The sequence below is a fragment of the Oncorhynchus keta genome, chromosome 36 (genome assembly GCF_023373465.1).
Source record: "Oncorhynchus keta strain PuntledgeMale-10-30-2019 chromosome 36, Oket_V2, whole genome shotgun sequence".
Taxonomy (NCBI): domain Eukaryota; kingdom Metazoa; phylum Chordata; class Actinopteri; order Salmoniformes; family Salmonidae; genus Oncorhynchus; species Oncorhynchus keta.
In genome coordinates this window covers 6,414,262-6,432,728 of record NC_068456.1, presented here as the reverse complement: position 1 = coordinate 6,432,728, position 18,467 = coordinate 6,414,262, and the positions used below count along the sequence as shown (strand labels likewise).

Sequence of the window (18,467 nt, the reverse complement as noted above, 5' to 3'; positions counted from 1 at the left end):
CTCTGGGATTGATTTGCACTTTTCACAACAAAGTATGTTCATCTCTAGGAGACAGAACGTGTCTCCTTCCTGAGTGGAAAGACGGCTGCGTGGTCCCATGGTGTTTATACTTGCGTAATATTGTTTGTACAGATGAACGTGGTACCTTCAAGCATTTGGAAATTGCTCCCAAGGATGAAACTCTTGTGGAGGTACGCAATTTTTTTTCTGAGGTCTAGGCTGATTGCTTTTGATTTTCCCATTATGTCAAGCAAAGGCACAGAGTTTAAAGGTAGGCCTTGAAATACATCCACAGGTACACTTCCAATTGACTGAAATGTCAGTTAGCCTATCAAAAGCTTCTAAAGCCATGACATCATTTTCTGGAATATTCCAAGCTGATTAAAAGGCACAGTCAATTTAGTGTATGTACACTTCTGACCCACTGGAATTGTGTTACAGTGAATTATAAGTTAAATAATCTGTCTGTAAACAATTGTTGGAAAAATGACTTGTATCATGCAAAGTATGACTTGCCAAAACTATAGTTTGTTAACAAGAAATGTGTGGAGTGGTTAAAAAACGAGTTAATGACTCAAACCTAAGTGTATGTAAACTTCCGACTGCAACTGTATGTAATGCCTTAGATCACTGTGCCACTCGGGTGCCCCAGTAGAATCCGTCCATCATATTCTACTCAATAGGTGCTATAAGGCCTACATTCATCTGATCTGAATCAAAGTTCCTAGCGAGTTGGAGGAGGGAAGGGCATTGAGGAGTTTGCTCCGTATGGATTTCAGCCTATAAAGTTTAGGGCCATTTGGTATATATATTGTCCTAGACTACAGAGCTGATTTAGTGAGCTTATTCTGGCCCACTTCCTGGTTCATTGATGGAGAGACTGTTCCAATACGGAGTCTGTTTCAACACTAGTGACCTTAAAAATGATCTACTAGAATGTATCTGATTCCATCATAAAAGCTTTTAAATCGTAGGTGAGTGAGTAAATCAGCAAGTGAGGGAAGGACAGGGTCTAGGCAGGTAACGGAGTGACTTACAGTGTGCTAGCAACACGGGAGTTCAGGCTAGACCTAGCCCTTGGCAGCTGTGTCCTGTGAGTCCACTGCCCTAGCCGTGGGGCCACATTGTTTGCACAGCAGTGCTATTGTCGTGCAGTCGGCCGGGCATTCAACAGCGTTATTCCCCCCTCCCTGGATCCGGCACTGCCGTGGCAGATAAAAATCTGCCCACTTGGTACAAACGGTAAACACTTAAAATGCTGAGCTTTTCATTCCGCTCCCCTCTTTTTCCACCACCATGCACTCTTCTGATCCTAAACCCAGAGAGTGAGGGGCATCATTCACAGTCAGTGGGGGGGTTCATTAGGCCGATAAGAAACGCTCATTTTACTTTTCCATGGCAAAACGTTTTGCTACGTTCTGCCTTAATGAGTACAACATTGAGGAGATACCCACCACACACAGCATCTCCTCTGTCAGACCACTCCACTACTGCTTTTAGTGTTGTGTTAATACACCACATAGGATATCCAGCATGTGGGATACAGACTACCTGCCATTGTACCTGCTCCCCATTCTCAAAATTGTCTCTATACATCTGACCCATAATCAGGATATGGCTCCCAAGTGGCGCAGCGGTCTAAGGCACTGCATCTCAGTGCAAGAAGCATCCCCGCAGTCCCTAGTTCGAATCCAGGCTGGGGTAGGTCGTTAGAAGGGCCATTTGACAAAAAGGATAGTGACGGAGTACTGCATCAGATGACCTGGCCTCCACAAATCACCCGACCTCAGCCCAATTGAGAAGGTTTGGGATGAGTTAGACCGCAGAGTGAATAAAAATCAGGAAACAAGTGCTCAGCATGTGTGTGAACGAGTTCAAGAAAAGCATTCCAGGTGAAGCTGGTTGAGAGAATGCCAAGAATGTGCAAAGCTGTCATCAAAGTAAAGGGTAGCTACTTTGAGGAATCTCAAATATATTTAGATTTTCTCCATACGTGATATTTCATAGTGTTGATGTCTTCACTCTTATTCTTATTCTACAATGTAGAAAATTGTAAAAAAATTAAAAATAAAAACCCTTGAAAGAGTAGGTGCGTCCAAACTTTTGACTGGTACTGTGTATATAATTTAGATTTTTTTTCCATTCAGATCCACTACAAATTTTCAAAGTGAAATAAAAAAAATGTTTAACAAAAATTAAATACACCTTTTCCAAATAAGAATAAAATAATAAATAAGAATAAAATAAGTGCAGGACGCAGCCTGAGATCCTCTGGCAGGGCACTGTTGACCATGCCAAAGTCTAGGTTGAAAATGAAAGGAGACATGGCAAATGCCCTTAGGGCCCCTAGAATCAGGCTTGCAGATTCAGTGCCTACTCTTAAAACTCAACTGAATACTTTTATAAAGATGCTTGTAATGTATGATTTCAATTATCTTTTTTCATTCTCTTCCCTCCGGGTCTTTGTTTCTTCATAAGTACTTTTATTTTATGATGCGAAGCACATAGTGACTTGTAATGAAAAAGCAATACAAAGAAAGCTCTTCTTATTGATTGCGTATGTCTTCACACCCTGGAGTTAATACTCGGTGGAAGCACCTTTGACAGCCATCACAGCTGTGAATCATTGTGGTGGCAGCACCATGTTATGGGTATGCTTGTCACTGGCAGGGACTCTGGAGTTTGTTGGGATCGAAATAATTATGAAGGGAGCAACGCCCAGTTAAAAAGTTTGAGGAAAACCCGCCTCGGTCTTCTGAAAACCCTGGGATAGAGTCTTATTTTTCAGCGGGACAATTACACAAATCTTAATTCCAAAGACACACCAGAATGGCTTCCCAAGAAGTGTTGAGTCTTCCTGAGTGGTCCAGCCTCAGTCCGGACTTAAGTTAAATTTGCTTGAAAATCAGAGACAAGGCTTAAATATTGCTGTCCAAGAATGATACCCACCAAATGCCCTAAGCTTAATCAATGTTAACAAAATCAATGGATAAACATTGCCCTAAGAGTCACGCAAAGTTGGTAGAAAATTGTTCAAAACAGTGGAGGATGCTGAGCGGAGGACGGCTCCTAATAATGGCCGAAACGGAGCGAATGACATCAAACCATGTGTTTGATACCATTCCACTCATTACCACAAGCCCACCCTCCCCAATTAAGTTACCACCAACCTCCTGTGATTCAAAATGATTCATCGCTGTAATGGCTGCCAAAGGTGCTTCCACCGACTACTAAACGCAATAATTTGTATTTAAAAAAAATGTTCTAGAATTTTTCTTTCACTTTGAAAATGTGCAGTATATTGTGTAGAGGTGTAGGGAGAAAAAATCTCAATGTATTCCTTTTTAGCAAAATGTGAATAGTGTGTAGACTTCCACTAGCGACTGTACTGCATGCGTTGCCAGGCTAAGCTTCAGTGTATTAATCAAACCTCATGCATAACTAAAGTTTTATACAGAGCAACTTCATCATGGAGGAAAACTGAATTTACGCTAAAAAAAAAAACAGGCAGCCATCGAAGGTTGCAATGACATTATATTTACACTACTTCTAAGGACATGCACATATGGTTTACATACCAAATTTCATGGCTCCATAACCATCGGTTCAGTTCCTATAGCCCTGATGTGATATGGTGCTATCTAGTAGTGTAGCATGGCCGACTTTGAATGAGGCAATTAATATCACTGAAGTTCATTAAAGGCTAATTAGTTGGGTATACCGTGGTTCATGACAAGATTTCTAGCATCTATTGGTACAAAGTGGCCATATTATTTTCTCAAAACCATTAAAAACTAACAATTCAAACAGAACAAAACAATTTGGAGTGAATCTGACGTATGGTTCTTGAGGAGAAGATGATTGCAAGATTTTGAGCATTAGTGTTACATATGCAAAGAATGAGTTGTTAAGAGCCGTCTTGTTTATTAAAGATATAATTACCAAATTCATTTTGGTTCGTTTTAGGGACATCCATGATAGCGAGGACAAGTTAAGTTGATAGCCCACTGTGTCATACATTTACAGTGGTTTAGATTGGCACGTAAAATCTTTTTTTGTGTGTCAATAACTCAGCCATCTTTTGACCAATCCCTTAGCTTTTCAAACTAAATCAAGACATGTACCATGGGCCTGCATTCCACATTTGGTGTCATTTGTCACATGGTTCATGAATAGTATTTTTAGTATAATCTACTGCATGGGGTCTCCAACAGGTCAATCACGAGCTACCAGTACCTAGCAACCCACCTATGAGTAGCTCGCCAAACAATTCTGAAAGTACATTACATTTTAACATGTCATAAACGAATCTCAAAATGTATCAGACACTGCAAGTTCACAGCTACTATCAACGCAACATTATCCCACCCCTGGTTAGCCACTATTGGCTAAAAAAAAGCCAAGTGAAACAATATCTGACAGTTTCCAGCAATATTGCCCATCAGTCTGTGTGGTGCGCACATCCCTATCACTTCTTGCGTAGCGAGTTAATGTGATAACCATCTTGAGGGTTGACAAATACTTTACCCAAAACATTCGCAATTAAAATGATAACTGCAAAGTAGGCTTACCTAGAAGAAGTACAGTTGAAGTCGGAAGTTTTCTATAGGACTGAGGTCAGGGCTTTGTGATGGCCATTCCAATACCTTGACTTTGTAGTCCTTAAGCCATTTTGCCACAACTTTGGAAGTAAGCTTGGGTTCATTGTCCTGACTTGTGGAGGTCTACAAGGTCTTGGCTGATTTCTTTTGATTTTCCCATAATGTCAAGCAAAGAGCCAATGAGTTTCAAGGTAGGTCTTGAAATACATCTACAGGTACACCTCCAATTGACTCAAATTATGTAAATCAGCCTATCAGAAGCTTCTAAAGCCATGACATCATTTTCTGGAATTTTCCAATCTGTTTAAAGTCACAGTCAACTTTGCGTATGTAAACTTCTGACCCACTGGAATTGTGATACATTGAATTATAAGTGAAATAATCTGTCTGTAAACAATTGTTGGAAAAATTAAACGTGTCATGCACAAAGTAGATGTCCTAACAGACTTGCCAAAACTATAGTTTGTTAACAAGAAATTTGTGGAGTGGTTGAAAAACGAGTTAATGACACCAACCTAAGTGTACGTAACCGTCCAACTTCAACTGTATATCATGAGTAAGTATATCATTTGTATCTATTATTTGTTACTTGCAAACTTTGCCATGAAATGAACAGCAGCAGTACAGAACCATCGCTAGACTGGCACATTAGACAGCATATTTCTCACTCGCTAGTAGGCTTGGGTAGTATAGCGGGGTATTTCAAAATAGCCACGGGATGGTTTTTAAATACCCTCAATAGCGTTGAAACAAATTTGACGTTTTTATGAATGTGAATATTTGTAGCTACATTTAAGTAAATATCTGCAGTTAACTTGTGCAATAAGTTGGGAAATAAAGAGTGCATACTTAATTTCACCTGTCACTCCAGTCACGTGGTGCTTGTTTACAAACACACAAAAACCAGAGACTCGAGCCTTTTAAGTCACTCACTGTTGTGCAGCCAGGTGATCTAGCAACAGTGTGGAATTCACATCTAAATGCTTATCAGCTAGATATCTTACAACTATTAAGTTAATCGACCAAAAAAATACAAAAGGATTGTGCATTTGGTTTGCTAATTTAGCTAAAGTGGTTAGCTTCTTCCAAAATCAAGTTTCACTTGGTAACAGCAGAGAATCCCCACCAGGATCAAGAGCCTTGCAGTCTAATATGTATTTTATGTGTGCAGCACACTGTAAAAATAATTTGAGTTACTTGTATACCTTTGAGCTGCAAATACATTAGCTCAGAGCCCGTATAAAATGTTAGCAATGCGCTCATTAGCATTTAGTGAGCATTCTCTATGGGATATGACATGAACTTGTTAGCATTGCTAATCTTCTAAATACAATATGCACCCCTTGTGCTCAGTGCCGGTATTACCAAATATCCCGGTATGGCACAAAGTTGGTATGAAAATTGGATACCACCCAAGCCTACTCGTAGATGCATATAAAATGGGCCAGATGCGCAATTCAAGGGGAATTAATACACAACAAAAAGCTACATTTGTTATTTATCTTCAAGACCTAAAAATGTTTTATTCTCATTTGATTTAAGTATCAACATGGACTCAGAACATTCAATTCCGTTGTTTCTCTATGAACAATTGTACATTTGAGTGTGACATTTTTTTGGGGCCCAGAAAAATAAAAACAGAAAACTGATTTTGGGAGAAACAAAATCAGAGATTGTATAGGACTCCCCTAAGAGTTGTTTATGAACCTGTTTGGGATAGGGGGCAGCATTTTCATGTTTGGATGAAAAGCGTGCCAAGAGTAAACTGCCTGCTCCTCAGTCCCAGTTGCTAATATATGCATATTATTATTTGGATAGAAATCACTCTGAAGTTTCTAAAACTGTTTGAATGATGTCTGTGAGTATAACAGAACTCATATGGCAGGCGACAACATGAGAAAAATCCATCCAGGAAGTGGGCAATCTGAGGTTTGTAGTTTTTCAATGCTTGGCCTATTGAAAACAGTGTCTATGGGGTCATATTGCACTTCCTAAGGCTTCCACTAGATGTCAACAGTCTTTAGAGCCTTGTTTGAGGCTTCTACTGTAAAGGAGGGGCTCATAAGGGCTCTTTGAGTCAGTGGTCTGGCAGAGTGCCACAAGCTCGTGACGCTCGTTCACATGAGAGTCAGCTCGCGTTCCATTGCATTTCTGAAGACAAAGGAATTCTCCGGTTGGAACATTATTGAAGATTTGTTAAAAACATCCTAAAAGATTGATTCTATACATGGTTTGACATGTTTCTACGGACTGTAACAGAATTGTGGGACTTTTTGTCTGCACCTAGTGATCGCGCGTCATGAAGTTGGATTACTGGGCTGAACGAGCTAACAACAAGGAGGAATTTGGACATAAATGATTAACTTTATCTGACAAATCAAACATTTATTGTGGAACTGGGATTCCTGAGAGTGCATTCTGAAAAAGATCATTAAAAGGTAAGTGAATATTTATAATGCTATTTCTGACTGTTTTTATTTTTTTTAACCCCCTTTTCTCCCCAATTTCGTGGTATCCAATTGTTAGTAGTTAATATCTTGTCTCATCGCTACAACTCCCGTACGGGCTCGGGAGAGACGAAGGTCGAAAGCCATGTGTCCTCCGAAACACAACCCAACCAAGCCGCACTGCTTCTTAACACAGCGCGCATCCAACCCGGAAGCCAGCCGCACCGATGTGTCGGAGGAAACACCGTGCACCTGGCGACCTGGTTAGCGTACACTGCGCCCGGCCCGCCACAGGAGTAGCCATTGCGCGATGAGACAAGGATATCCCAACCGGCCAAAGCCTCCCCAACGACGCTAGGCCAATTGTGCGTCGTACCACGGACAATTGGCGCGAACCCAGAGTCTCTAGTGGCACAGCTAACACTGCGATGCAGTGCCCTAGACCACTGCGCCACCCGGGAGGCCATTTCTGACTAATGTTGACTCCAACATGGCAGATATCTCTGGCTTGTTTTGTCGTCTGAGCGCCGTACTCAGATTATTGCATGGTTTGCTTTTTCTGTAAAGAATGTTTCAAATCTGACACAGTGGTGGCATTAAGGAGAAGTTTAATAGATGTATCTTTTATCAATGTTTATTATGAGTATTTCTGTAAATTGATGTGGCTCTCTGCAAAAATCACCGGATGTTTTGGAAGCAAAACATTACTGAACGTAACGCGCCAATGTAAATTGAGATTTTTGGATATAAATATGCACTTTATCGAACATGTATTGTGTAACATAATGTCCTATGAGTGTCATCTGATGAAGATCAAAGGTTAGTGATTCATTTGATCTATATTTCTGCTTTTTGTGACTCCTATCTTTGGCTGGAAAAATGTCTGTGTTTTTGTGACTTGGCTCTGACCTAACATAATCATATGTTGTGCTTTCGCTGTAAAGCCTTTTTGAAATCGGACACGATGGGTAGATTAACAAGAAGTGACTTTAATTTGGTGTAGTGCACTTGTTGATGTGTGAAAGTTAGATATTTCTTAAAAACACTGCCTTTTCAGCGGAATGTTGTCTAGGGTTCCGCCATAAGAAGTTAACCATTATTTTACATAGCATGAAGGAGAAAGTGTTGCAGAGGAGAGGAGAAGAATGTGCTTATTTGAAAGCAATTAGAGAAAAAAGTGATTCAAAAAATGTAAGTAGCTCTCATACTAGAAAAGGTTGGAGACCCCTGATCTACTGGTATAGTGTGGCCATCTTTGACTGCTATAACATTATATTATCAAACTCTTTAAGGATTATTGTGATGAGTTCAAAGATGACATTGAGTGAATCTGACTAAGTCCATTGGAAGACAATTTTTTATTTTATGATTATTTTAAGAATTAGCGTTACATTGTCCAAAAAGTGAATTGTTAATAGTTTCCTTATTTTTAAGATATCAATCCCAAACGTAACATTGTAATGGTAGTGTATTTGATGACCATAAAATGTTGAGTTGATAGACCATTGTGAAGTGGATTTACAAAGGATTTAAATGGACATGTAAAATCTGATTTCATGATTTATCAATAACTCAGCCATCTCTTAACCAATCCATTAACTTTTCTCAAGCTAAGAAGAGATCTAACATGGTCCTACATACTGATTTGGACTTATGGTTCACGAGAATAAGTTTCCCACAATTTTGGCATAAAATGCTTTGCTAGTGTGCCCTAAATAATATGACCCTGGTGATACTCTGAAGTGACTTTAAACCACTCTTCTCCAAGAGTTTGTGCTTGGTTTGATAGCTCCTTTGCCTGAATTTCACTTTAGCAACCAGGGCACTCAGCCTCTGACATGTGCCCCCTTGACCTTGTCTTTGTCATAACCACCTCCACGAGCTAGCTAAATAGAGAGCAAAAAGATTAGAGGCTCCATAATGAAATAAAAAGTGAGATAAATAGTGGCAAAGGGAGAGGGGTTAAAAAGAGAATAACAGACAATAGTTATCTTCATCTACTCAATATGTTTCAATCAGGTTCGAATTTTAACAGGTTCCATTGGCACGTTGTTCCCTGCAACGGTTTCACATTTTGGCTCACACTACCTTCCCCGTGGTTCTTCCTTTTGAGTGAATGAACAAATACTGCCCACTCAGTGAGTACGAGAGCGGATTCACCCATTTGAGGTTGGAGCATGTTCAAAGTAGCCTATAGTGGAGATATGTATTATACTGAACAAAAATATGAAACGCAACATGTAAAGTTCTGGTTCCATGTTTCATGAGCTGAAATAAAAGATTGCAGGAATTTTTCAATATGCACAAAAACCTCTAAAATGTTGTGCACACATGTTTACATCCCTGTTAGTGAGCATTTTATCCTCAGTCAAGATAATCAATCCACATGACAGGTGTGGCATATCAAGAAGCTGATTAAACAGCATGATCATAACACAGATGCACCTAGTGCTGTGGACAATAAAAGGCCACTGCTGAGGACCATTTCTGTCTGTAATGAAAGCCCTTTGTGGGGAAAAACAAATTCTTAATGGCTGGGCCTGGCTACCCAGTGGGTGGAGATCCATAGTCATGTGAAATCCATAGATTAGGTCCTATTGCATTTATTTCAATTTACTGACTTCCTTATATGAACTAAATCAGCAAAATACTTTAAATGTTTCAATCTTGCGCATATACAGTGGGGAGAACAAGTATTTGATAACCTGCAAAATCGGCAGTGTTTCCTACTTACAAAGCATGTAGAGGTCTGTAATTTTTATCATAGGTACACTTCAACTGTGAGAGACTGAATCTAAAACAAAAATCCAGAAAATCACATTGTATGATTTTTAAGTAATTCATGTGCATTTTATTGCATGACAAACAGTAAGTGTTTGATAACCTACCAACCAGTTAGAATTCCGGCTCTCACAGACCTGTTGGGCTTCTTGTTCTCCACCTGTATTATCTGCACCTGTTTGAACTCGTTACCTGTATAAAAAGACACCTGTCCACACACTCAATCAAACAGACTCCAACCTCTCCACAATAGCCAATACCAGAGAGCTGTGTAAGGACATCAGGGATAAAATTGTAGACCTACACAAGGCTGGGATGGGCTACAGGACAATAGGCAAGCAGCTTGGTGAGAAGCCAACAACTGTTGGCGCAATTATTAGAAAATGGAAGAAGTTCAAGATGACGGTCAATCACACTCGGTCTGGGGCTCCATGCAAGATCTCACATCGTGGGGCATCAATGATCATGAGGAAGGTGAGGGATCAGACCAGAACTACACAGCAGGACCTGGTCAATGACCTGAAGAGAGCTGGGACCACAGTCTCAAAGAAAACCATTAGTAACACACTACGCCATCATGGATTAAAATCCTGCAGCGCACGCAAGGTCCCCCTGCTAAAGCCAGCGCATGTCCAGGCCTGTCTGAAGTTGGCCAATGACCATCTGGATGAACCAGCGGAGGAATGGGAGAAGGTCATGTGGTCTGATGAGACAAAAATAGAGCTTTTTGGTCTAAACTCCACTCGCTGTGTTTGGAGGAAGAAGGATGAGTACAACCCAAAGAACACCATCCCAACCGTGAAGCATGGAGGTGGAAACATCATTCTTTGGGGATGCTTTTCTGCAAAGAGGACAGGATGACTGCACCGTATTGAGGGGAGGATGGATGGGGCCATGTATCGTGAGATCTTAGCCAACAACCTCCTTCCCTCAGTAAGAGCATTGAAGATGGCTGGGTCTTCCAGCATGACAACGACCCAAAACACACAACTAAGGAGTGGCTCCGTAAGAAGCATCTCAAGGACCTGGAGTGGCCTAGCCAGTCTCCAGACCTGAACCCAATAGAAAATCTTAAGGGAGCTGAAAGTCTGTATTACCTAGCGACAGCCCCGAAACCTGAAGGATCTGGAGAAAGTCTGTATGGCGGAGTGGACCAAAATCCCTGCTGCAGTGTGTGCAAACCTGGTCAAGAACTACAGGAAACGTATGATCTCTGTAATTGCAAACAAAGGTTTCTGCTTTTCTGATGTGGGGCGGCAGGGTAGCCTAGTAGTTAGAGTGTTGGACTAGTAACCGGAAGGTTGCAAGTTCAAACCCCCGAGCTGACAAGGTACAAATCTGTTGTTCTGCCCCTGAACAGGCAGTTAACCTGCTGTTCCTAGGCCGTCATTGAAAATAAGAATTTGTTCTTAACTGACTTGCCTAGTTAAATAAAAGGTAGAATTATATATATATATATATATATATATATATATATATTTTTTTTTTTTTTGAGCCTGTAATCGAACCCACAAATGCTGATGCTCCAGATACTCAACTAGTCTAAAGAAGGCCAGTTTTCTTGCTTATTTAATCAGAACAACAGTTTTCAGCTGTGCTAACAATTGCAAAAGGGTTTTCTTATGATCAATTAGCCTTTTAAAATGGTAAACCTCGATTTGCTAACAACGTGCCATTGGAACACAGGAGTGATGGTTGCTGATAATGGGTCTCTGTACGCAAATGCAAAAATTCCATTAAAAAAATAAACAGTTTCCAGTTACAATAGTCATTTACAACATTAACAATGTCCACACTGTATTTCTGATCAATTTGAAATCGTATTTTACGCCCCCCCCCACAAGAGCTTTTCTTTAAAAAAAAAACAAGGAATTCCTACATGAACCCAAACTTTAAGGGTTAGTATAAGCACAAGTCAAAAGTTGACACACCTACTCATTTAAGGATTTTTTATTTTTACTATTTTCTACATTGTATTATAATAGTGAAGACATAAAAACTATAAAATAAACAAGTATGGAAGCATGTAGTGCCCCCAAAAAGTGTTAAACAAATCTAAAAATATTTAATTTGAGATTCTTCAAAGTAGCCACCCTTTGCCTTGATGAGAACTTTGCACACTCTTGGCATTCTGTCAACCAGCTTCATGAGGCAGTCACATCGAATGCATTTCAATTAACAGGTGTGCCTTGTTAAAAGTTCATTTGTGGAATTTCTTCCCTTCTTCATGAGTTTTAGCCATTCAGTTGTGTTGTGACAAGGTAGGGGTGGTATACAGAAGATAGCCCTATTTGGTAAAATACCAAGTGCATATTATGGCAAGAACAGCTCAAATAAGCAAAGAGAAATGACAGCATCATTACTTTAAGACATGAAGGATAGGCAACCCAGAAAAAGGTCAAGAACTTTGAAAGTTGCTTCATGTGCAGTCGCAAAAACCAAGCGGTATGATGAACCTGACTCTGAGGACCGCCACAGGAAAGGAAGACCCAGAGTTACCTTTACTACAGAGGATTTCATTAGAGTTAACTGCACCTCAGACTGAAGCCCAAATAAATCAGTCACAGAATTCAGAGTAACAGACATCAACATCAACTGTTCAGAGGGGACTGCGTGAATCAGGCCTTCATGGTCAAATTGCTGCTAAGAAACCATGACTAAAAGGACCCCAATAAGAAGAAGAGACTTGCTTGGGGCAAGAAACATGAGCATTTGACCAGAGGAAATCTGTCCTTTGGTCTGGTGAATCCAAATTTGAGATTTTTGGTTCCAACCTCCGTGTCTTTGTGAGACGCAGAGTAGGTGAACAGATGATTTCTGCATGTGGTGGTTCCCACCTTGTAACATGGAGTCGGTGTGATGGTGCTTTGCCAGAAACACCGTTCGTGATTTATTTAGAATTCAAGGCACACTTAACCAGAGCATTCTGCAGTGATACACCATGCCACGCCATCTGGTTTGCGCTTAGTGGGACTATCATTTGTTTTTCAACAGGACAAGGACTCAAAACATACCTCCAGACTGTGTAAGGGCTATTTGACCGAGATGGAGAGCTGCATCAGATTACCTGGCCTCCACAATCACATGACCTCAAACCAATTGAGATGGTTTGGGATGAGTTGGAACACAAGAGTGAAGGAAAGTCAGCCAACAAGTGCTCAGCATATGTGGGAACTCCTTCAAGACTGTTGGAAAAGCATTCCTCATGAGAGCTGGTTGAGAGAATGCCATGAGTGTGTAAAGATGTCAAAGGGTGGCTGCTTTGAAGAATCTCAAATATATTCTGATTTTGTTTAACACTTTTTTTGCTTTCTACATGATTCCATATATGTTATTTCATAGTTTTGATGTCTTCATTAAAAAAAATAAAAAAAATAAAGAAAAACCCTTGAATGAGTAGGTGTATTCAAACTTTTGACTGGTACTAATATAGATAGATCTATTTATGACAATATTTGAGAACACAAGACAACTAATGACAGATGACACCATTGCCTGCTAGTCACAGTGAACATTCTTCTGACACCGAATCTGTAAATGAGAGATACATGGATCAGTAATTAGCAATCCCTAAGGTACGTCACAAATTCATATGTTTTCAGTGAAAAACACTCTCCAATAGCTGTCTGTGAGTCCTAATTTGGACATTGTAGTTGCAATGATTTAGTAACTAGCTGTTCAGGATTTGGGAGACAAAAGTTATTCACAAAACAAGTACCATCAGGGAAAACTGTGCTGCAATGAGTTTAAAATAAATTACAGAAATTAAGTGAGCATTGTTAGCAGTAGAGGTCGGCCGATTAATTAGGGCCGATTTCAAGTTTTCATAACAATCGGAAATCTGTATTTTTTTTTTTTTTTACACCTTTATTTAACTTGGCAAGTCAGTTAAGAACACATTCTTCATTTCAATGACGGCCTAGGAACGGTGGGTTAACTGCCTTGTTCAGGGGCAGCACGACAGATTTTTACCTTGTCAGCTCGGGGGATTCAATCTTGCAACCTTACAGTTAACTAGTCCAAAGCTCTAACCACCTGCCTCTCATTGCACTCCACGAGGAACCTGCCTGTTACACAAATGCAGTAAGCAAGTTGCTAGCTAGCATTAAACTTACCTTATAAAAAACAATCAATCATAATCACTAGTTAACTAGACATGGTTGATGATATTACTAGTTTATCGAGCGTGTCCTGCATTGCATATAATCGATGCGGTGCGTATTGTTCTTGCTCCAATGCGTACTGTCCTTGCTCCAATGCGTACTGTCCTTGCTCCAATGCGTACCTAACCATAAACATCAATGCCTTTCTTAAAATCAATACACAGAAGTATATATTTTTAAAAATGCATATTTAGCTAAAAGAAACCCAGGTTAGCAGGCAATATTAACCAGGTGAAATTGTCACTTCTCTTGCGTTCATTGCACGCAGAGTCAGGGTATATGCAACAGTTTGGGCCGCCTGGCTCATTGCGAACTAATTTGCCAGAATTTTACGTAATTATGACATAGCATTGAAGGTTGTGTAATATAACAAGAATATTTAGACTTAGGGATGCCACCCGTTAGATAAAATACAGAACGGTTCAGTATTTCACTGAAAGAATAAACGTAGGTATTCGAAACCAGAGACCTTTCGGTTACTGGCCCAATGCTCCTAAATGCTTGGCTAGCTGCCATATCTGACTTAGGGGGTTGAATACTTATCTAATCAAAATATTAGGGTTTTTATTTTTCAAACATTTTCTAAATAGTTAAAATAGTTCTTCCACCTGTACATTTGAGTACAGTTTGTAACAACAAAATTTGGAAAAAGTAAAAAGGCTGTGAATAGTTTCTGAAGTCGCTGTATCTTCATTGAACAATGCCTTTGTATCTGCTTTTGGAAAAAGGAGATGTCTCAGGCCCAGTGGTAGCTAAAATAGAAATGGGCAGATAGGATGGCATTTCATTGGTGTGTCTGACGTAGCTGTAGACATCAGAGTAGGCTGCGCTGAGACAGCACCTATCACTGACGAAAAGCACACATAACTCCTAGGTTATCTCCACTGCAGTCCTGGCAAACTAGGCATGGAAAACGTGACTTCCATTGGCAGCATTCTAGTACTCTCCTTTAAAATAGTGTAAAAGTATTTAGTTAATGACTCAGAAAGGGACCTTTTCTTTCCCCTTGGCCTTTTTAGATAAGCTTTTCAAAGTAAAAAAATATATATAAAAAATATTTTTAAAAGATCTATAGAATCACAGTTTACTGAACCGGCACTGTTCATTACTTGGTTGTCAAGTGACTGTAGCCTAGTGCATTCTTTAATTTCTGTCTATAGCTTTTTAAAATAACTAGGCCTGAATAAACTGAACTACTTACTGTCTACGGCACATCAGGCTATAGTGACAAAGTGAAAAGTTTGCACAGTAAAACAAGAGAGGGGGTGGACTCTCAACAATGTTTCATACGTCACTGTTACAATGCAATTATGACTAATAATGTATCGCGAAGCGGATACTTACATAATCATTTGGTTACACAGTATAATCATATGAGAGCAGTATATCGAAGACCTACCACCCACTAGACTAAATATCGCCCTTTAAGAGCTATTATTAAAGAATTTTCTTCAATAATCACAAACTCCATCAGTGAACTCCAGAGCCATTTCTCAATGGAGTCAGTCCCCCGACCATAGAAATATCATTAATAGAATGGGCTAGGAACCTCTAATCCTGGCAATTTGACAAGTAAACTCATGGGTACACATGCAATGGGTGCCTGGTATTGTGATGCAATAATTGACATGGTAACATAATGTTCATTCAAATGATTCTAAATGTATTTTTCTTTAAGGTCAGTTGAGTTGCTTCAACAAATCACAGCACAAATGATTGATGGGCACACTTCCTGCTTTGCTCCAATGAGTACACACAAAATGGCTGTCAGTCAACCCTTATGCCATCACTGACTTGAATGGGGAGGGCCGTTCTATTCATTCTATTTCTGTGCTGACACCGATGGAAAATAGTAGATTATGCATAGAAACCTTATAATAAGGTCATAATAGACTAATCACATACTAAACAATCCATTATGACACTTCTTTAATATTGTTTAAATGCAACCTATTAGCATACATATGGCTATAGGCTACTTCTACAGTTTCAGAAGTTCTCTCATGACGTGGACAAGTCATCATCATCATATTCTAACACTTGTGCCCCTTGCATTTAATTTACATACCAATATTGTTTATTATGAAAATGTTTAAAATTGGATTAAGGTTTCCTTATTATTAGGCCAAACATACCTGAAAAGGCAGCATATTGTTGCTGTTGTCCATCCTTAAGGCGTTGTCCTCCATCCAAGATTTCTGTGTGAGGAGACCAGCTCTCGGGAATTTTGGGGGTGCTATAACGTTGCTAGAATAGGGCTTTTTCATCGGGGAGATGGGGTTCATGGAAGGAGGCACCCCTACACCGACCCCCACACCAACCCCGACTCCCACAGCTCTTCGCGGGTCCCTGCCTGCCTGGAGACCGCTCCATGGATTGGAGGCTGTGCTCCAAGTGGCATTTTGGTGATTATTCCAACCCGAAGATGAGGCAGGTGAAAAAGCCTTGCTATTCATGACAGACTGGTGACTGTAAGCGTTTCTCCGTGGAAAAGGACCGTGGTTGGGGCTAACAGGGGATCTCCGTTGCTGCGCTGGCTGGTGCTGGGCTTGCTGCTGTGGATGCTGAGACTGTGCCAAGCCAAGCTGAGGTGAGAAATTGCCTCCAAATACCGGATTTATGTGGTGGGGGAAGTTCTGGAAAAGCATTGTTCCGTTCACAGAGGGTATTCCTTGATTAAAATTGTCGTCCACGGTGTTCGTAGTTCCAGTAGACCAAGTGCTACCATATGAGGGGGACAGGGTGCCACCGGTTTCCTGCGGCTGATGAAAACTCAAGCCTGGCAGGATCGGAGACTCCATCGGCACTTTCTCTTTGTTGAGAGCTGAAGCTGCTTGGTTGCTCACACTCGACGGGCTCTCATCTAATGTAGGGGGATCCGAAGGGGTCGGGGTGGAGGGAGGGTCTACTGCTGGATCTAGCTGCTGATGTTGGGCTTTGTTTTTGTCCATCAGTAAATCATCCTGCATGGTTTGCTGAGCTGAAACGGGGAAAACAGATAAGTTATTTACCATTGAGAATGTCAGACTAGCCTCTCTGGGCTGTTGTGATATTTCAGAGAGAACTCAGTGGAGGAATTTTTCTGCTGCTGGAGGTGAATTAGTGATCATCCATTTAGAAAAAAATCAAATACTGCTGGTGTATTATAATAAAGTGCACTTCAGCAAGAGGTTAAATAGTTTCACCCTTTCTGACGCCAGCGATCCACTCGGATGTGTGCGGGAGAGACACGTGGAGGACACCGATATTCACCATGTCTTGTTTTCCTTTACCCAGAAACTCCAAACTGCAATGTGAGACTGATTCTTGTTCCTGTTTATTTTTCTCCCTAGAACCAACCCTGAATTAATTTGCAAAAAAATACAGCTGCTGCATCCTTCAAGGTTAAAGAGACACACCACCTTGACCCACCCACTTCTTAGCTAAATTGACTTTTTTGTTTTGTTTTAGGTTTCCATGACAATGATAACTGCATAAGAGATGATGCACTTTTGTATGGCATTGGCCTAGTAGTAGGCAAGACATGAGCTACATGTTTAAATGACTTCACAAAACAGCTTGCTACATAGGCTAACAAGCTTCACCCTAAAAGCATGAATGTTATAGAGATTACGATAAGAGGCAGCTTCAATTACTGCATTAAACTTGGTACATTTTTCTGTCACCTTTTTTATATGCAGATTTTCTGAGTAGGGTGCAAATGGGTGCTATAACAGAGACGCATATCTATGTTCACAAAAGCCTAGAGGAGCAGTGTCGCGCCTCTTTCATGCCTGCCTGCATTGATCAAAATAATATTTATTACATTTGGTTAATTTCGTATTTTAAGGCTATCATAAACTCTTTATAAAAGTTTATTCTGGCCGTTAGCATAATCAGACACAATTAGGCCCATCGCTGGTAATACATTTACTAATATTAAAATCATTCTGCTTGCAAGCGCACCTTTGAATGAGTCAGGAATACTGCACGGTTTATTTTCCATTTTAATTATGAACCATTCAAGATAACTGTGGCCTAATAAAGCCACAGTGTGATATTTAGAAAGTATTCAGAATAGGCTAAAACGAGTCCCACAGTAGCCAGCCAAATGTATGTTGAGCACATCATTTTAATTCTCAGGTTTTTAGAATATCCTATTCCTAACAGGTGTGACGTAGACTTCTCGTAGAAAGTAAAATATTGCACAGAATTTTGTACAGTGCTTAATCCTTGTTTTATCCTCGATGCATAAACGCTGCATGTTCATGGTCATCAAGTAACCAAATACGGGTGCAGTTAACCAGCCTAAAAGAAAAACAATGCACCAATTTCGACAAACAAAAAAAATCGTATCTTCCTTTCGCGTTGGTTATACCAGACATGAGATACATTCACAAGCGGGCTATTAAAAATTCGTATCCGACCCACAATTGTACAGGTAACGTTATCACCAAACAAACACCGCAACAGCATGCACACCCGTGTCGGTTTTC

General features: G+C 40.2%; 1 protein-coding gene across 6 annotated transcripts in view; it reads right to left on the bottom strand.

Moving 5' to 3' along the window:
- LOC118369535 (cytoplasmic polyadenylation element-binding protein 3-like) overlaps window positions 1-18,467 on the bottom strand; it is a 63,383-nt gene that overhangs the window by 44,384 nt on the left and 532 nt on the right. For 2 of the 6 annotated variants that reach the window (XM_052498377.1, XM_052498379.1), the window contains exon 2: window positions 16,128-16,972. In XM_052498377.1, the coding sequence (XP_052354337.1) occupies window positions 16,128-16,972 (845 nt within the window). Of the gene's footprint in view, window positions 1-16,127; window positions 16,973-17,177; window positions 17,354-18,467 lie in introns of those variants that run through there. The other 4 variants (XM_052498376.1, XM_052498378.1, XM_035753983.2 and 1 more) reach the window with 4 other exon arrangements.